We start from the raw sequence: 22,290 nt of genomic DNA, 5'->3' as shown, positions 1-22,290 counted from the left end.
TATATATATATATATATATATATATATATATATTTAAAAAAGACAAAAAACTATCAAATCAATAAAACTTTAACTAAAATTAAAATGTCTAAATATAAAAAATATATATAAAAAATAAATCATTAATAATATTAATTAAAACTATAATAGTATATCAGTGATACTAAAATAACACTGGTTTCCAATATCAGTTTCTGGAAATTAAAATGCCACTCAATATCTCCATAGAGATATTGATTTTTAGTCATAATATATCAAATGTTCAACAGAAACCAACCATGAGCTCCACGAATCTTTACTAATGATATGTGCTCCTGTATAAGTCTCTTATCAATGTTATTTCAACTTCTTCTTGTTTTTCATGTTTAATTGCAAAATATTCAATAATCCTCAAAAGAGATCAATCAAAGTTGCTGTTCACATTGAAATGAAATCATTGGAATCAGCACACCAGTGACCATCCACACCGAAATAGCACAATCCTATTTTCATGAAAATAACAAGATTCAATGACATGTCAGAGAAAAATAACGTAAAAAAATAAAAATCAAATACTTTTCCCGGTGAGACCTTTAAAATAAATACCCTTTTTGATTAAAACCTTTGCCTAGTGATATTTAATGAATGACAACCCAGTAAAATATGTTTAATAGAGAATGGAGTCTACACTTGTTGTAAAGAATCACAAAGTACTGTGAGTTAACTGGCTCTTCTGAGAAAATACACAATGTTTTATACAACACAGTTCAGTGGCTTACCTCCTCCAGCACATCAGCTAGCTTGCTGAGTATTTCTTCCAGAAGGCCATGGAATGTCGGAACGCTGTGAACAAGATAAAGAGAAAGTTTGAGGTTTTGTGAGCCAACAAAACAAGCTGTTTCCATCAGCTCACAAAGTATCATATCTGACCAGCAAAAAAAAACAAAAACAACAACAACAACCTGAGTTTCAAAAGATAGGTTGAGTAGGAGGAGTCCGTCATTATTATGAAATTAATTTAGTAATATCATAAATAAACTCTATGAAATCCACGGAAGCTGGTAAATGAACAGTGTAAATGTATGCAAGAAACTGACAAGCACACTTTTGCAGTCTCAGAAATAATGTCTCAGGTTGAGGTGTGGGTGGACTTCTCGTGGTTTTCATAAAAAAAGGCTGCCAATCATTTTAAATAGCTAAGAAAACCAGTCAACCAGAAAGAATTTTACTGGAAAAAATATCTCAGTTGACTCTCAGTAGAATGAAAAAAATCTCCAAATTAAACATACATGGTTTTCCAGATTTAAATTAGCTAGGGGACATTAAAGTCAACATAAAATCAAAACTGACTCTACATACTGTACTTTTAGCACACACAACAATTTTTTTGTCTTTCTAATTTGCTCTGCCTCTGACACTTGAAATGTTCATTCTCAGATGATTCCAATTAACCAATCAGATGAAACTGACTATAGTGTTAGAACATAAATACGTGTAAAAATGCATTTGCATTTTTAATGTGCCATACATATTGCTCTTAGAGTAGTTGGAGCAAACTAAATGCACTTCTACAGTTTGCTGATAAGTGAATATGGACTTTGTCTTATTCATTTAACATCTGAATCTCCTCAGAGGATACAGTACAAATTACATCTATTTCTGCAGTCACATTGTCCATGAGGGGCATCAACATATTGATTCTGAATTCAACACTTCTTCTCTCGCTGCTCCATGTAGCTCATTGGCATCTTACATTTCCTCCAAAAACCAAGTTCTTTCCGTTCCTTGACATCATCAGCCATACGGTCTCCAGTAAAGCTGGTTTGGGGCCTCTGGGGAAATGTAATTTTCTTTGAGAATCTTATTACAAAATGACATTGTTTTGTGTCACCAGATGCTTTGGAGTCCATGATTGAATGATTGTTTGAAAAAAAAAAAATCAAACAAACCCTGACCTCTTCGTTCAATGATTCAATAATTCATTACGTATGAAACTATGACATTGTTTTATTTCTGTTTTCAGACCACAGTTTATTAGGTGTTCACTAATGCTATTACTATTGCTCATACTTTGGGTTAGAAGTTTCTCACAACTCATCCTTCACTATTTGTATATAAATGATGCATCAAATCATGCGGTTTATTGCATTTCTTTCATTTCGCCTGCCAGAAGATAAAACTGGCAACAACTACAATAATGTCCATAGAAATACACAGAAGAAAAAATATCTTTGTCTTTTGACCCTGGCAAGCACAATGCCCACAAGACCCACGATACCCGAAAACAAAGGTTCTCATCTAAGGATACTCAGCATACTTTGAAGGGGGTTTCAGGATGACTTAAAATTATTTAAAATCAAATTAAAATAAATACAGAGTTCTGGCATGAAACTCTAGATGGCGCAGTCCAATAGGTCTAGCTCAATCTGACCTGGTGACATCATTGTCACATGGCAGCTGATTGGTTCTCTCCTGTATCGGTAGCCAATGAGCTCGCTGCTCAATATTCAAATACCTGGCTTTTGTTTGCTGTAGCAGTTGGCAGCGCACTTCAGAAACCCTCCACCTTCCCCAGCTCCACCTGTATAGATCTGCTATGGGGTTATTCAAGTATGCTATATGAGGGTCATTCATATGTGTTATATGTGCAGCAGCAGTATTTCTTACATGCTTACAGCAGCATGTTGTGAATGTATTGGCAGTAGCAAGTCTCGGTACTTGCTCTGCCACAGCAGCAGCAGCAGCAGCGTAGCAGATCTATTCCGCCAAGACCAAATACATTAACATTGTCACGTACATTACCATGCAAATCCTCCGAGAGTTGTCATGACAGAACTAAAATTAAGATAATTCACTAACAATTTAGTTTAGGGACCAATACTCACTATTAACTAGTTGCTTGTTAGCATGCATATTACTAGCACATTGGCTGTTTATTAGTACTTACAAAGCACATATTAATGCCTTATTCTGCACAACTATATTTTAGATCCCTTAATCCAAAATCAAGTTAAAAACTACCGTACTAACTATTAATAAGCAGGAAATTCTGAGTTTATTGAGAGGAAAGTCATAGTTAATAGTGAGAATTGGTCACCAAAGTAAGTATTGGTCAGCAAGTATTTTTTTATTATTATTATTATTTGAAGAACCAGGGAAAAAAAACCTGTATGTATGGAGAAGCCTAATTTTAAAAGTGTGATTTCTAGCCTTGAGAAGTCACGCAAATTAACAAAATCTTATTATGGGCATTTCTAATACATTTTTTTTTTCTAGTAATGCCAAAGTCTAAAATATTTGATCAAGTAGGAAAAAATATATTTGATATATATATATATTTAATATTTATCCAATAAATCACAGGGGTCTTTGAATATTGTGATAGACAATGGGGGCCATGGAGTCAAAAAAGTTGAGAACCAACACACTAACACTCACATTTTCACTTGGAAACACTAAAAATGTAAAAATGTTCGTTCTATACATACAATGCATACTAAAATATGAATGCAAACTTCATTATTACATAATGCAGTAGACATTATTGGGAGAGAACAGAAGTGTGAATGCATTTGTATGGTGGACTGTAGACAAATCGATATTAAATGAAAAAAATAAGAATGTTCTAATAAAGCAAAGCTATTCATAAACAGCTCATGGCTAAAAATCAATATTTTCTGACTAAGTGAGTGGAAGGAGATGAATTAGACTCAAACAAGCAGAGTGATTCTCTAGAAAGCAACAGCCCTCTAATCATGATCTGCCCTCTGCCTACGTCTAGCCAACACACACTTTACTTTCCTCAGAAAAAAAATGATGAAATATAACGACAGTGGATTAGAAACATTTGAGAGTAATATGCCATTTCACCTTCCAAAATATTACAAACAGAACCCATCACCCGGGAGATTAACGACACACACAGCAAAGGACAGCGAGTTATCTGTGATTATGTAACCCTTTCCTTCTGTGTTATTCATTCACGATGGAAATCAATTTCTTTTATTGCATACTGGTGAGGGACAGACCTCTTCCATCAGGGGTTAGGAAGAATAAATAGAAGTGAACGAAGAAGCAGCCCACCTCTTCAGAAACTCCATGTACTCTGCATGCTTGATGAGTCCGGTCCTCATCATGATGGTCTGGAAACACTGGCGGTCGATGGCCCATAACTTCACATTTGTGAGGGCTGGGAAACAAAATATGAGTATAAATAAGCAAATTATACCCACATGCACATTTATCTAGCCAAAAACTGTCTTTATTATCTTTATCTGCTTATCTACAATAACATAACATATTATGATATAAAATATGTGCTAACAATATCACTGTTGTTATATAATGCCTTCTAGTCATTACAAGAGAATGGATGTATTGTTCACATAAATCACATTTCACACTGTTTAGCTTCACAATTATTAATCAATACAAGACAATTAATTTTCAATTAATTTACTAAACACTTTACTTTTCTTAAATGTCCTGATAATCTGAATTCAATTAATTATGAATTAAACCTATAAATAAATCCATTTCATCTCCTTTGAGGCCAAAGTAACAGCATTAAAATAAAAATGTATGTTTAATTAATCTTCAGCTCCATTTATTCTACATTAAAAGTAACAAAAGCTAATAAAATGTCATTTAAATTAGCCCTATTAAAGAACAGACATGATGAGTGTATATTTGTGAGCATTTTATTTAAAAAAAAATGCTGTCAATACACTGATTTACAATTATATAGTCTAAATAATAACTATATATTAGTGCTGTCTAACGATTAATCGCGATTAATCGCATCCAAAATAAAAGTTTTTGTTTACGTAATATATGTATGTGTATGGTGTATATTTATTATGTATATATAAATACACACACATGCACGTATATATTTAAGAGAAATATGTTATGTTTATATATTAAATATATTTATATATAATATAAATTACATTAATGTAAATGTAAATATTTTCTAAATATATACTGTATATGTGTGTATTTATATATACATAATAAATATACACAGTACACACACATATATTATGTAAACAAAAACTTTTATTTTGGATGCGATTAATCATTTGACAGCACTACTATATATTCACAATTTACATTTATATTCCAACTTACAACTATATTTTCAGATTTACTTCTATTTATTCAGAGTTATAACTATATATTCAGATGTACGTATATACTGTACATATGTTCATGGTTAACATTTAAATATTCAGTTTTGTATCTACATATTCAGACTTAGATCTATATTTTGCAATTTACATTTATATATTCAGAATTATAACTACATAATCACAATTTACATTTATATATTTAGACATAGCTATATACACATATTTACTTCTATATATTCAGTTTTATAAATATATATTCTGATTTGTATCTATATATTCAGACTTATAACAATATATTCTGATTTGTATCTTTATAATCTGATTTATAACTATATATTCAGATTCTATATAATAATGTCCTGTTTGGCCCTTCATAATAAAATAATAAGATATATTTAAATCAGGGCTATATAGTTAATTAATACCAAAACTTGAACTAATATTTAAATCATTTAAAAAAAAAACATTTTCGTATAAACAGTAACTGAAATAAAATATGATCAAAATAAAAATAAAATATAAACTTTATATCAGCTAGTTGCCAATGCAACATTTCTCATTTTAATTTAGTTTAGTAATATGCATAAGAGAGACATAATATTACTACTAACTACAAACTGAAAATATAAATATTAATAAAATTGTTTTTAATTTAAATGAACCTTCATCTTAAATTGTCCTAATTATTTATTACATTTGGGTGAATAAAACAATTGAGAGTCACTGTAACTCACTTAGTTTCAGCCTAATTGATTTTGCAGTCTGGGAATGCTGTCAGAACTGGAGAGAAAAGGCGCATTTGTCCGTGGTGACAAAGGCATAAAATGGTTGTCACTCGATGACATTACCAATATATTACTTGCCCTCCAAGACGTGCCTTCAGGAGGGGGCAATTGCCAAATTATTTTTAGATGAAAATAAGGCCCATTGGACCCTCAATATCTGACAGGTCTATGCAAGACATTAGCATAAACTTCCTTCAAAACAACTATATTGTTTGCAGCTCACTCATGAGGTCACCTCATAAGCATTATACGCAAGACTTTCCTCTACAGATTCCAGTGTTCAGATTTTTGAATGCTAAATTATGCAAGTGTTGATCATAAAATGCAGTAATGAAGAAATATTAAAGGGTTAGTTCACCCAAAAATGAAAATTGGCTTGTGTTTTACTCACCCTCGAAGCATCCTAGGTGTATATGACTTTCTTCTTTTAGACGAATCCAGTCGGAGTTATATAAAAAATTGTCCTGGCTATTCCAAGCTCTATCATTGCAGTCAGCGGGTGTTGCAGTTGAACAGTCCACAAGTCGTCAAATAAAGCGCACGCATTCATAATAAAACGTGCTTCACACGGCTCCGAGGGGTGAATAAAGGCATTCTGTAGTGAATCCATGCATTTTTGTAAGAACAATATCTATATTTCAAACGTAATAAACACTTTTCTCTCACTTCCGTTATCTTTCATACGCGGAAGGCGTTCCGGCGGTAGGCGTATGACGTATGCGCAGCCTGAGATATGCTAGTCTCGCGAGTTTGTTTATAGGAGCAAAGGAAGCAAAGTTTCCTTACTTTAGCAAAGGAAAACCAGTCTCCTCTTTGCTTATATCGAAATCCTCCGACATTTTTCTTTGCAAATCTTCAGTTTGTACTTCTAATTCGTGACTGGCGTTTTGTTTTGTTGTCTCTCCGCATTCGTCACTAATCACGCAACGCCGACATGCTACGTCATCTGCCGGAACGGCTTCCGCGTATGACAGTTGGCGGAAGTTATATAAAAGTGTTTATTACGTTTGAAATATGGATATTTTTCTTACAAAAACGCACTTGACGACTAGTGGACTGTTCAACTGCAACACCCGCTGACTGCAATGATAGAGCGTGGAATAGCCAGGACAATTTTTAATATAACTCCGACTGGATTCGTCTGAAAGAAGAAAGTCATATAAACCTAGGATGCTTCGAGGGTGAGTAAAACACAAGCCAATTTTCATTTTTGGGTGAACTAACCCTTTTAGAATAGCATATTGTTATGCTATTCCAAGAGACTATATTTGTATCCTAACACTGTAAAGACGTGCAAGCTATCTGAAGAACAATATACTAAACGGCTTTAGTGCTTGAAGGACCGTAATGATAGCACATCTACGGATGCAAACCCATGCAATCACATGAAATAGCAGTACAAGTGTTTCCCACACAATAAACCCTCATTTAACAGGAATGCGTTTATGAGCATGCATCATTTGCACCCTCATGCGGCGAGCGCAAATGACGCTTGTACAAGAAACACTTCACAAAGACCATTTTCAAAACAAAACTCACATTCTCTGGTCATTTGCAGAGCAACAGTTATGGCCACATTAATACACCTTCTCATGTAGAAATGGTCACCGTGCTTCTTAATGAGAGCATTGTGTTTAAATGGTTTTAAACCCATTAGGTACTGACCAATTACAATGGATTTATTATATAGGACAGTAAGTCTTGATCAATCAAGACTTCCGGAGTGAGTATTCTTCGAATATGCAAAAAACTATTCTACAAGCCTGAAAAATCTGGCTTTTGCAGAAACCTTTAAAACTCACATAATTCTTTACAGATATTAGGTCTGGGTGATTAATCAAATATTTATGATAAACTATAAAACAACACATTTGTGCACCGACGCGTTTCGGCTAACTCGCCTTCATCAGGGTGTCAGTTTACAAACACATTCAGAGTTCATTTAAACAATCAGTTCGTCACATGACATAGTCACCGGAACAGGTATCAAAGCAACAACGAGAGAGTTAATTATAATTATAATTATAATCATTCCCAATAAATTCAAAACAATTCAAGACTAATGTGATAATGCTTCAAGACCTTCATGATCTATATTTGTATATAGTGATTCCACATCCATACATACATACAAAAAATCCTGGGTTCTTTTTTTAACCCAAATGCTGGGTTGAGCCTTTTGGGTCATTTTTTCGGGTTATTTTTTCAGTGTTTGGGTAGTTTTTGTGTTACCCAGTTCCTGGGTAAAATGAAACAACCCAGTGTTTGGGTTGTTTTGCAGCTCCTGGGTCAGACATAACAACCCAATGTTTGGGTAGTTTTAGTGTTACTCAGATCCTGGGTCAGACGTAACCCAGCTCCTCCGTGGGACTCGAGACCGGTGAGTGGTGCAGGTGTCGCTCATTATCACTTACTCCACCAGCCTCGCTCCGTTCCCACGGCTCTCGGCCCCGCCCCCACTCGTCACACATATATATATATATTTTATTTTTATTTTTATTTTTTGGGGGGGAATGATTATAATTATAATTAACTCTCTCGTTGTTGCTTTGATACCTGTTCCGGGGACTATGTCATGTGACGAACTGATGGTTTAAATGAACTCTGAGGATGAAGGCGAGTTAGCCGCAATGTGTCGGTGCACAAATGTGTTGATTTTAAATTGTACTGCCATATGAATCAAGGCTTTTTAATTTTTTCACACTACTCGAGTGCCTTGGATTTATGAGTATTTTGATGATACAAAAGAATCCCGCATCCAAAGAGCACCGATTTATGGATTTTTACACCCCAGCAGCAGTTTTTTTGCATAATTTTGAATGCATTTATGATAAACTATATTTGATATGGATGTAGAGATTTTGTTGATGATATAAAAGTCATTAATATTGAGATGATTTTGTACATTGCAATAAAAAAGATAATTTCAGATCAGATCAGATCAGAAAAATCATTTCAAAGAATCGTTTTTTATCAAACTGTCTTTAATCTGTGAATCAAAACACAGACTCACTGATTCACTTGTACGTTTTACCTGCTTTAAATTATCAATATTACTGTTTATTACAATGTTATGTTGTGCATATAAATGATAATGTGTTAATGTAGTTAAAACTGTGTATTTTTAATAAAGATTATAAATAATTATCATTTTGGTAACACTTTATTTTAGGGTCTCTTAACTAGTTGCTTATTAGCATACATATTACTAGAATATTAGTAATTAATGCCTTATTCTACATCCGTAATCCTACCCAATACCTAAACTTAACAACTGCCTTACTAACTATTAATAAGCAGTAAAATAGGAATTTATTGAGGGAAAAGTCGTAGTTAATAGTGAATAAGTGTTCCCTATTCTAAAGTGTTACCATAATATTAATATTATAATTAAATATATATTTTTAAACAAATCTAAATATAATCCAGACATGTTTTATACACAGTTTTTAACTAAATGAACACAAGCATAAATATTTGATCATATTATCATATCTATCTATCTATCTATCTATCTATAAATAAATAAATAAAATATACAAATGTAAATATACAACGTTATCTCACGACCAATTTGTACGTATTTTACGAGGTATTTTGTACACTTTGTCTAGACCCCAGTGACTGGTAAGTTAGGGGTATGTCATTCGTACAAATTCATACAAATTGGGGAACACGTAAAATATGATTTAGCAAATATTCTAAGAATTCATACGAATTATGAACCTTGTAAAATATGTATGAATTGCCATAAGATTGGGTTGAAATATACTGTATCCCAGGCATGTTTTATACACAACTAAATGAAAAATGAAATAACTAAATGAACATTAACACAGGTAAAAATATTTTACCAATTACCATATTGAAATATTTCATATGATAAAATTGCAATATTTTATCATCTTCATTATCCTTACTCTTGCTTTAATTTCGGAACTAGCCTACTTGGCAAAATTGTTTTATATTATGAATATAATTTCAGAGGTAATACATACATACTGAGATATATATCACACCCCATCAAAAAGCTGAAAAAAAACATTGAGTATTTATTTTTAGCAATACTGTGCAGCCCTAATTGCCGTTACCCCATTTTGAGACCAAGTTTGAGAACAAGCTGTTCTCCAGATGAATTAGGGCTGCTGTATAGTACAATATAATAACTATGACAGCAGTGCAAGCAAATATAATTGGCAACCACACTTGTGACAAGTGGCCTGATGTACGATCCCAATTAAGATGCTGCTTTTAGGGCAGCTGATTTTTCAGATTCAAGAATCAAGATTAGAATAAAAAATACTTGTAGACAGGCTCATTTATCTCCTTTTGATACAAAATAAACAGAAATCAAAACCATTTCCTAAGTGCTTCCTCTGTCTTCACTTTCACTGGGGATCAAAATGCAAGACAGAAAATTAAACGTCTTTATGGTTGTCTGTCTCTCTGAGTGGTTTGATCACGAGCCACGTTGTTGTTCCTGTCATTTGGATCTGGCAAACCCTCCATTGACAAGGGGAAATCTATTCCAGTGGAACCTTTACACTCTGATTATATAACACAAGCTTCTTTTTGATCCCTTGTCATGACATTGATTAGTGAAATGTTGATTATGCAGTCATAAATGTAACTCAGATGCTAAGAATGAAGAGTACGGATCAAATGCTCTTTGATGCTCTTTCATGAGAGGGTTTGCTCTGCCAGTGTGCTTTTATACAGGTGTGCAATTACTCTATATAAATATATCATTAGCAGCACAGACAGGCCTCTCTACCATTTATCATAAATGCAAAATACAATTAGTCAATGTAATGTGTAAATCAAAGTTCAGAAATCTTCAGTGTTGCATGGACCAGTTCTCTGAATGTTTTATGAAAGGACATCAATAAGATTCCATTATAAGATACTGGACCCTTGCAACATCGTGTCCTAGCCAGATAAAAGGACGAGCGATAAAAGCTCCTGTATCTCTTTCCTGTAAAGTTGTCATGATACCAAAAATTCAGTATTTTGAAATGTAATTATTCTCAAAACAAATTGTAATACACAGCCAAAACTACACTCTTAAAAATAAAGGTTCCAAAAGGGGGTTTTCACAGCGATGCCATAGAAGAATCAGTTTTGATTCCCCAAACAACCTTTCAGTGAACAGTTCTTAAAAGAACCATTTTTCTTAGTGTGAAGAACATTTTAATAATCAAAATAACCCTTTTCCACTGTAAAGAACCTTTTGTGGAATGAAAAGCTTCAGTTCTTTGTGGATCCACTGATGCCAATAAAGAACCTTTATTTTTAAGAGTGTAATATGCTACTGAAAAGGTTCTTTGGGGAACCCAAAATGGTTCTTCTATGACATAACTGCAAAAAAAAAAAAACTTTTGGAACCTTTATTTTTAAAGAGTGAACACTCAGCTTTAGGTTAGTGAAAGTTAAAAATGTTTATCAAATGTTCTACCTGAAAACTTGATTCTGCCTGGCTAGAAAGCATGTGGTAAAACTGCTGAATGCACAGGAAGTTCTAGTCAATTTAATCGCAGATCTAAATCAATGTGCTTCCTTCATTGTAGCACATGCACACAAATACAGACAGTCAATCACACACACAGAAACGTGTTGTCATTGCTGTCAACACTAAAAAAAACTACTGAAATGCTACATTATATTTCTAAGGAACAAGGTAGTTACGGCGCTGTGTCTAAGTAATTAAACTCACACTTCACTGGATAGACGCTGCATAGACGAAGATAATTCACATGCACAATCTCTCTTTTGCTAATTCATTTAAATTAATGTAATATTATAGTTCTCTAGGCTACTTCATTTTTCTTGCAAATTCTAAATTTAACAACCTGATAAAATAACTAACAAAAATTATAGTATTTTCCATCTAGTCAAATTTTGTCTTACAAACATTTAGCCTTAACTTTTTTTATTTATTTATTCAAGTCTAATTCAGAAATTCAAATGGTTAAATGACTTTTCCACAGGGGGAAAAAAAACAGTATTATGGGTACAGGACTCACAGTTTAGCTGGAAACAATGGTTTGAAGTTGAGCATGTCTTAGGTATGAATTTGTTTATAATAAACATGCTGCTTTTTACTTTACAAGGCATTAATTGATGGACTGGACTGGTGTGGATTACTTGTGGATTATTGTAATGTTTTTATCAGCTGTTCACTGCAGAGGATCCATTAGTGAGCAAGTGATGTAAAATGCTACATTTCTACAAATCTGTTCTGATTAAGAACCAAACTCATATGCATCTTGAATGACCTGAGGGTGAGTATTATCAGCAAAATTTCATTTTTGGGTGAACTATTCTTTTAAACATTAAAAGTAATGTCGGCACCGAAAGCCTTGTGGGCAGCGCAGCGGCATATAGCGATGTTTTGTTACGGGCGTCCCAAGTTCGAATCCTGGCTTGAGGATCTTTCCTGATCCCGTCCCCCTCTCTCTCTCCCACTTCGCTTCCTGTCAGCTCTGATCTTCCTATACTAATAAAATCAAAACACACCACAAAAAAATAAAAAACATAAGTTCTTATTTGTCTTGAAATGCAGCATTTTAAACAGAGAGTCGCTGGTAACTTCACTTAAATTGCACCTAGTAAAGACATGGTGTAATGTGCAGCGCCTAATGTCAAAGAGTTCATCTGCAGAGTGTTTTTTTAGTAGACATTTCTTTAATAATGAAATGCAGGTCACATTTAGGGTCAATTACTACCAAAGACCATCAGCATCTCAAATAAGAGACAAGCAATTACAGCACTGCCTGCCCAGAGAGACTATCGACAGAAACGCCTTCACGCAAGCGGCACGTATTGATTCTGTTGTGGGACGTTTTTATCACTCACTCCGTCACTAATGTCAGCAGCAGCGATACAAGACAACCAATTGAATCTTCTTTCTCTACAGGAAATGGGCAACACTGGGGATGGCGAGACTGCTATACTGAGAGAGAAGGAAGTAGCAGAACTGGTGAGAGAGTGAATGCAGGGTCTGAACGCTCTTTTGTGTCTGGGAATAGTTAGCATCGTGTAGCCAGATTTTGAATTGAGGTTGCTTTTCTGGCCATGAACCGCACACTAGGACAGGAAGACACATTTAACTGACACATGAAGAAAATGACCACAATGAAATCTCTTGTAGAACTGGTAAAAACCTGTGTGCCTTCACATAATTCAAAACCATCTTATGTGTAGAAGTCTTTACACAACATTAACAGTTGGGGATTAAAAATATTCAAATATTGGTATATGTGCTGTTCATTTTATATATTAATAACTGCTCATTTTCAAGAAGGATGCCTTTCAAGAATTAATGCACTATGACATTTCTTGAATCACATTTATTTGCAGCACACTTGCACTAAAACAATTCCAACGATTTTCACTCAGAAATTGCTAGTCAATACCGCAAAGAATTACAAGGAATTGGCAAGTAATACAATGAATTGAGCATGAAATTGCAAAGCTGCAAAGAAACAAAGTAGAAAGACTAGTTTTAATAGTATGTGCAATTAAAGCACAATTATTTATTTATTTGTTTGTTTTTATTTTGAATACTTTTGAAATATTTCTACAATTTAAGAAATTGTAGAAATTGTAGTTTTCTGTTTTAATACATTTTAAAATTCAAGCTGAATCTTCAACAACCCCTACTACAGTTCTTAGTGTCACATTACATTATATGTCTTTTGTAACATTATGAATGTTATTACTGTCACTTTTGATCAATGTAATGTGTCCTTGTGGAATAAAAGTATTTATATGTTTATTTATTTATTTAAAATTACTTTACATTATTTTACTTCTAACTTACTTTTGTATAGTAGTGTCTCTCGATTTTCACAAAAAAAATAGGCAGCAAAAACTGTTTTCTACGTTGATAATAATAACAAATGTTTCTTGAGCAGCAAATCAGCATATTAGAGTGATCTCTGACAGATCATGTGACACTGAAGACTGGAGTAATGACGCTGAAAATTCAGCTTTGCATCACAGAAATAAATTTAAATTTTTATATATATTACAATAAAAAATATTTTTTTAAAACCATAATAGTATTTACAATATTATTGTTTTTACTTTTATTTTATTGATTTTTTTAATAAATGCAGTCTTGGTGAGCATAAGAGACTTCTTTTAAAAAACATTAAAAACTCAATTATTCATTACATAAGCAAGAAATGCAAACTTTTATGTCAATATTTATTTTTATAAAGTTATGTGAAAATGAAAATCTGTCTTGATGGCGATGTTGTTTTGACAGTACTGAACCTAGTTTAGAGAAATATTTCTACAAACGTTGTCACCATATCATGGAATAGACAGGCATAATTAGTCTACTTTCACAATGTAATTATGTTCAGCAGGTGTGTTTGTGGCATTACCTGATTTGTGTAACTACTTTAGTGAATTGGGCACTGAAACAACACAGACAGCTACATCAGTAGCTGCAATTCATTTCCCACTAAAACGTCTGTTTATACCAAATATTTGACAGTAAAACACATATTATCTTTGAAATATAAATAATTTTACCGAGATGCCAATGCTCTTTCAGATCAGAGCGTAAAACACAATGAGAACTTTCATTCCAGTCACATAGACTCAGCAAATATTAATTACATCCAATTTGTTTATCACGTGAATTTTAAGATGGAAGTCATCATTCAAATACACGTGCAAATTTAACACAGGTACAATTTAAAGTGCTGAGATTATGCAAGACTACTACTAAACTAATTCCCAGAAGCCTTTGCCTCATAAGCATAAGTGCACGAGACAGGCTTCTTGGTATCAGAGGACAAATTAAACACGTCAGACTCATTTTTGGCTAAGCCGGCAGACTATATTCCCTTGCCTATTTTCAGCTCCCAGTAATGTCTGCAGAGACCAAAATGAGCCTGACCAAGAAATAATGATTAATATTGCAAATCACATTAGAGATGAAAGCGCCTGACTCCCTTACGTGTGCACCAATCACAATGTGTTTTGAAGATGAACATAAACATCTCATAAACATTTTGGTCATGATGATGTAAAAATTTCCATCAACAGCATCCCATGTAAGAACCCCAAAACTGCAGGGGAGATGGTCATTTGGAGCATAAATAGTCTGGTAAATGAAATTCAAGTTCACTCCAAAGCAAAATTCTACTGCTCAGACATTCCTCTTTCAGAACTCGGAAAATGGGAGTTTCCTGTTAGTATCAAATTTGTCTTTGATGTTTCTTATAATATTATTTAAAGGGAAAAAAAAATCAAATAAGATAATAATTTAACTGTTTCATACAAAGCTGGGTCTTATTTAAAATACTGAAAGCTTTTATTGAATCCTTTAAATTCAATAACTTTTTATTGAATTTACAATTTTGAAGTTATTCAAAAATACACCAGACATGCAGTTGATGAAGACAATGGGCCCTATCATACACCCGGCGCAATGCGGCGCCAAGCGCGACGCAAGTGTTTTTTGCTAGTTTCAGCTTGACGCAGTTGTCATTTTCCCATCCTGCGCCACGTTGTTTAAATAGCAAAAGTATTTGCACCCATTTGTGCGCCCATGGGCGTGCTGGTCTGAAATCGAGGTGTGTTCAGGCACATTGCTGGCGCGTTGCTATTTTGAGGCAACTGAAATAGACTGCGCCATTGACCAACAAAAACCTGGTATAAAGTCAATGGCGCAGTAGTTTTTTTTGTTATTTAAAGAGCGCGTTAGTATAGGTGGGTCCACAGCGAGCGTACACTCTGCTTATTACACACACAGGGATGCACAGCAGCACATAAGCATGCCAAATATTAAAAATTAAAGGATTGCAATGTAAAAGATTATTATTGTGTAGACTACATAAATATAAAAATGCCTACATATCATAATGGATAGGCATTGCATGTATCAGAATTGGCTACCTTTTTGCTCGCACACGAGCAGCTCTGTTTATTCTCTGGAGACGCGTTCTGTCTTTGCGCTTGCAAATTTCGTCATGTAAATAGCAAATCCGCCATTGCACGAGCGCAACTGGCTCTTAAAGGGAATGGGAGATGAGACTCTGATTGGTTTATTGCACGTTATGCCCAAAACACACCCATTACTCATTAAGAGAATAGGGACAACCCTTTTAGACCATTTTGCGCCGGTCGTGCCTACCGTTTTTCCGGTCGTTAAACTAGCAAAAGTGGATTCGGACACGCCCTGAGTGCACCTGCACTGTGCGCTTTAGACCATGTGCTTAGATCGTTAAAATAGGGCCCAATGCCTTAAATACATATTTTCTATGTAGAACACTTTCAATTTTTAAATGAAAAATTAATCTTATATTTTTGTGAAGATATTTTAGATTTTTAAATTTTTTAATTAGTTTTATTTTAATATCGTTTTCAAATTTGCTATAAAATTCAGTTTAGTTTTTATTAGTTTCATTCATATTTTTGTTAGTTTTAGTTACCCTAGAAAGTACAGTTGCATGCTGTACAGAACAAGGTTATTATAGTTTAGAATTTTTAAATTAGTTTTATTTTAATATCGTTTTCAAATTTGCTATAAAATTCAGTTTAGTTTTTATTAGTTTCATTCATATTTTTGTTAGTTTTAGTTTAGTTTTTATTTTGTGAACGCATTTTTAATTAGTTTTTATATAGTTTAGAGGGGTGAGAATGTAATGATTACGAAAATGATTATTTATTTTTGATAATTATTATTTTATTTCAATTAGTTTTTCAATAACTGTTGTTAGTTGCGTTTCGTTTTAGTTTTTCAAATATTTTGACGTTTTTATTTTATTTCAGTTTACAAAATAGTTTTTTCATCAATCGTTTTAGTCTTAGTTTTAGTTTTCGTTTACGAAAATAACCTTGGTACAGAACAGTTGAGTTCCTAAAGCACTGCTGTGCCCTTGAGCAAAACACTTGAAGCACACTGAAATAATATTTGAAAAATATGGCTAGTTCAATACAATGAAAGTGAAAGACTCCAAAATGACAAAAAAATTATAAAAACCAAAGAATAGAGATCTGATGTGCAGCAAAAGATGTTGACCTTCATAAAATAGAAAGTGGAAGAAAATATCTAAAACGAAGAAAATAGCTAAAGCATTGCTAATTCCCATTTCCACCAATTAGAGATATTACTACTTTACCTAGAAGGGGACGTGTGCGTAATGCGTGTATTGTCCTAATGCATAGGGAAGAGTATAGTTTGAGTGGCCAAAGACTCTCCAAGGATCACAGAAGAATAAAATTATAGAAATTAGTTGAGTCTTGGGTCAGAAAGTCTAAAATATATAAAATATAGCATGGTGATGGATATGACAATGTTAATGTATTTGGTCTTGGCGGAATAGATCTGCTACGCTGCTGCTGAATTGCTGCTGCTGTTGGTTATTGCTGTAGTTGTAGATTATTGCTGCTGCTGCAAGCAAGTACAGGAACTTGCTACTGCTAATGCATACGGTGATACGGTGCAGTGAGTATTTAAGACATACTGCTGCTGCACAAATAGCATATAAAATAACCCCGTAGCAGATCTATACAGGTGGAGCTGGGGAAGGTGGAGGGTTTCAGAGAAACTCTGAAAGCGCGCTGCAGGAATCTCTAGTGAATGCTAGCCAGCCATATAAATGCAAGGCAGTAAGCTCATTGGCTGCATATGCAGCATGAACCAATCAGCTTGTGCCAAGTTGTTTAACTCTCTGAATATCATCAGTTACATTAAAAACCCATCAGCATGCACCATCTAGAGTTTCATGACTAAACTATATATGTATATTAAACAGCACCTACATCACCATAAGATGTTTGGGAGGGTTTCAAGAAAAAAATCCTCTGCTCTCATCCAAAATTAAACACCAGCATATTCAGCTGCCAGACACTACTGGTACTTCAGATGGGACCGGGTTCTATGGTCAGATGAAAAGAAAGAAACAAAAAAAACCTTTGGCAAACACGATATGGGTTTACATGGATAAAAACGTACCCCATGCCCACAGTTAAATATACTTCTGGATCTTTAATGTCGTGGACCTATTTTTCTGCTGGAGGTCCTGAAGTGATGAACTGTGGAGGAGAAGAACCAACATGAACCTGGGAATCTGAAGGATCGGGAGAGATTCTATATGGAAGACTGATCTCTGATCTTTCGCCAGGTGTTTTCCAAATTCATCAGGCATTAGAGGAGAGACTCAGAGCTGTTATCTTGGCAAATGGATGTAGTAAAAAGTATTGATTAAAAGGGAGCAATAATTGTGGCCATTGTGTATTGGAGAAAAACATTTAATAATGAGATTTCCACCACTTCCAATTGTTTTACTTCAATGAAAGGTTAGATTTTTGTGAAGTTTTTTGAATGAGAAATCAAAAGGAGGAATGATTCAGATTTATTTTCACAGCATTCTTTGCTTATATTTACCAAGGGGGATTATAATTCTGACCTCGACTATATGTCATTTTATAATGAAAATCTTAACATCTTTTCTTAGCACATATTGAGAGTTCAAGAAAAAAAAAATTGTTCTTCCGAGTCAAATATTTTGAATCAGCTGATCGAGTGCACAAATCTGGTCGGAATGATTCATTCACAAATCCAACTGATTCTGCTGTTGAATTCACTGACTCACTCAATGATCCAGAGAGTAATGACTTAAATTCAGTCTATCTCTCACACAAAACTATTGTAAGAAAATCTAGTATAAAATGAGTCATATGGACAATTTTATGTACTGTAATGGTGCTTTTACATCCTTTCTAAATGCTTGGCAACTCTCATTCACTGAAAGAATTAGCTGGCTCAGAGCCAGAGCCGAGCAGATGTTATCTGCTGTTATTGTGATGCAAGATGATGAATATTCAATATCATAAATGTAGAGGCAATCTTTAATCTGTCATCAAGCTGTTAGCCACCTTTCAACATTTTGCAGCGAGCGAGGCGGCCAACCTCATGTCAGTCAAACCCATTTAATGTGTGTTGGGAGACACTGGGGAGGAGAATCATCATAGAAAACATGCAGCAAGTGACAGTGGCACAGCAGAGAGGGTGGTCGGTCAACTTAAATCAAGTCTAATCTTCTTATTGATTAGCTGTCTTAATGTTATTCATGGCAACGTGCAACAAATCACTGCAGCACTCTTGAGCAGCGAGATTGCCTTTCTGTCACTCTGATTAAACAAAGCGTCAATTAAACAGGGAAAATTTGACGACCTCAAGTACCTTCTGCTTTTAGACTAGACAAAACCTGCGTGCTTCATGTCAGTTGGTTGTCAAATTAGATGTTGAATATTTTTTATAGTAGATGATGATGTGATTTGAAGCCTTTGAGAGAAATGACCATGCACACAGTAGCTCAAAACACTTTAAACATTCAGTCCTAACCCTAAGAGAAGGCCCTTCAGCATTTCCAGCCAATTACTGAATATGATTAATACATTTGTCCATTTAGAGCAGTTTTTAATGTTTTTGAAAACTGTTTTTGAAATAAGTCTCTTATGCTCATCATGCATTTATTTGGTTAAAAATATGGTAAACTACTGTAAAATATTATTACAATTTAAAATAAGCTGTTTTCTATTTTAATAAATTTCCAAATGTAATTTATTCATGTGATGCAACGCTGAATTTTCAGCATCATTACTCCAGTCTTCAGTGTCACATGATCCTTCGGAAATCATTCTAATATGCTGATTTGCTGATCAAATATTAGCAGTTATTATTGGTGCTCAATTATTAATAATGTTTCTTCTTAATATTATTAATGCTGAAAACCATTTTTGCTTTTTAGGATACTTTTTAAAATATAAAGTTAAATTAACAGAATTTATTTAAAATAAGACATTTCTGTAAAATTATAAATACATCCTTTTTTTGTTGTTGTTATTGTTGTTGTTGTTTTTTAATCATACCCCAAACCTTTGAATGGACGTTTAAAGGTTTCAACAAAAATATTAAGCAGCAAAAACTGTTTCCAAAATGTATAACAATTTTAAGCAGCAAATCATCATATTAGAATGATTTCTGATATATCACATGACACTGAAGACTGGAGTAATGATGCTGAAAATTCAGCTTTGCATAACAGAAATGTTACATTTTAAAATATATTAAAATAGAAATAAAATGTTTTTACTGTATTTTTCAAATAAATGCAGCCTTCATGAGCATAAAGCTTAAAAAAAAAAATATATATTTTTTTATTCCAAAATTTTGACTGGTAGTGTATAGTACAAAATCAATTAGGAAAAATGTAGTTAAGTTTGAGAAGTCTCTACATTTAGTTAGTTACTCTTGTCATGCTGCTGAAAAATAGTACATTTAGTAGTGTTTATGTACTCTTAGATAAGCTACTGTCACACAACTGACTATGTTCAGCAATACTTTTACTTAGTAACATTGATTAAACTACTGTCACTCTACTGGAAATATAATTATGTTCCTGTAGCTCAAACAGTAAAGAAATAGCCAAGATTATGGGTTTGTGTGAATTGATAATAATGCATTCCTTGAATGCACTGTAAGACGCTTTGTATAAAAGCATCTGCCAAATGCAAGAAAAAATAATAATTTTCAATTGAACTGGCAGGAGTAATTCTGAAACATACTTGCAAAGGCTGTTTCCATCATAGCAGCCACATCTGAGTCAATTACTAATAGAAATGTATAGCTGTTTGTCTAGTGTGGTTACAGTGAGATGAGGAGTTCACTGCATGGATCTCTCACAGAAGAATGGAGCTCAGGCTTCAAGTGACACAAATAGAAAAATAAATAAGAAACTACACTCAAAGGCTGCTAAGGAACCTTTAACAGGCCTATGAAAGGATGTCACGGCAATGAAAGGCATGTGCATTTCACTATACAGTAAACAGAGACCTGTTATAAGACTGACGGAAGGAAATTTAGTCAAACTGATACCTGAATGCTCTCCAAAGCAATTATTTGGCCATTTTCAGAACGTCTATCTCTGTTATTTCATCCACTCCAACGGATTTATACACTTACTCAATTAAAAGAATGAATACGATGCTCACATACCCATAGCAAATTAAAGCTATTCCTTTGAGTGCATCCGCAGTGACGATGGGAATGTGATATTTTGAATTCAAGTGCACTAACTGTAATATAAGATGCATTACTTGACCTGTAAACCATATTAAATGCTACACTAATTTACTCAGTTCAGCTATGCTGCAAAATATAGATTACACTAAACAATGAGATGCCTTTGCGACTGAACGATAAAAACCTCTTTAAGAACTCTACAGCCTATTCACTGTCTTTGATAATTCCTGGTTTATGTGCCATGAAAACAATGATGGGGGCTGAGGGACAATACTGGTTAGCTTCTTATAAAAAATTTTAAAAAACCCTCTTAAGAAACAAAAAGACTGTAAATTAATCACACTCTTTGTGGGATGAAGATTATGCATGGATTAAGCATGAGAGGGTATGAGAACATAAACATATTTTACAATAGCCTTGGACAACTTATTGCCAAATTCACCAACAAGAAAACGTCTCCAGGTTACACATGTAACCATGGTTCCCCGAAGGGAATGAGACGCTGCGTCGAAACGCTATGGGAACGCCTTCAGCGTGACCACGTTCTGAATCACATGTGTAATCAGTCCAATGGATGGGCGAGACGTCATGGGCGGGGTGACGTAGTGACCAGGATGCTTAAAAGCACGTGCGGTGGATACAGCGGCAGCTTCTGGGAAATTAAGTAAGCGCTCGCAGGGATGCCGGAAGTATGGCACTGAGACGCAGCGTCTCGTTCCCTTCGGGGAACCATGGTTACATGCGTAACCTGGAGACGTTCCCCTTCAGGAACTCGAGCTGCATCGAAACGCTATGGGAACAAGTATGCCCACGCCACCAGACTTACAAATCCCTGCCTAGTGTGGAAGAGCACAGCTAAAGTGAGAGAAAAGAGCCAGGAGTGGCGCAGAATGCAGGTAGGCACCTGACAAAGTAGGCGGGGACATCCCGCCCAAAGGCCAACTTCAGAAGGAGTGAGCCTTGACCCCCAAAGGAGAGGGGAGATCAGAGGACTCGAGGCTATGGAATAGCATTATGATCCACCGCTTAGCATAAGCTTCTCTGGCCGGAGGCCTCCGCCTCAGCGCACCGTGGAGGAAACATGTAACCAGGGGGTGTCTGCCCACTGACTGGCCACCGAGAGAGGCGTGGTAGGCCACAATGGCCGCCACGTAGACCTCCGAGGTGGAGTGGGTTAACCCTGCGGAGAAACGGGCCTGCAGAAACTGCAGCACTGTACCAACTGGGCAGTTAACTGGGTCGAGCTGGCGGTCTCCGCACCAAGAAGTGAAAGCTTCCACTTCAGGGCATACAGTTTCCTCGTTGAGGGAGCTCTGGATTGGAGGATGGTCTCAACAACCTC

The 22,290-nt window shown here is 34.7% G+C and overlaps 1 protein-coding gene across 1 annotated transcript in view; it reads right to left on the bottom strand.

Annotated features, from left to right (window-relative positions):
* LOC107739762 (cGMP-dependent protein kinase 1-like) overlaps positions 1 to 22,290 on the bottom strand; it is a 142,057-nt gene that overhangs the window by 28,896 nt on the left and 90,871 nt on the right. The window contains exons 4-5 of the mRNA XM_016551969.1: positions 4,063 to 4,168; positions 759 to 822 (exon numbers count right to left, since the gene is read on the bottom strand). Of these exons, the coding sequence (XP_016407455.1) occupies positions 759 to 822; positions 4,063 to 4,168 (170 nt within the window). The remainder of the gene's footprint in view (positions 1 to 758; positions 823 to 4,062; positions 4,169 to 22,290) is intronic.

Source organism: Sinocyclocheilus rhinocerous, unplaced genomic scaffold, assembly GCF_001515625.1.
Source record: "Sinocyclocheilus rhinocerous isolate Xijiao unplaced genomic scaffold, SAMN03320098_v1.1 scaffold2994, whole genome shotgun sequence".
Taxonomy (NCBI): domain Eukaryota; kingdom Metazoa; phylum Chordata; class Actinopteri; order Cypriniformes; family Cyprinidae; genus Sinocyclocheilus; species Sinocyclocheilus rhinocerous.
The sequence above is the reverse complement of the archived record's forward strand: the minus strand, read 5'-3'. Positions and strand labels throughout refer to the sequence as shown.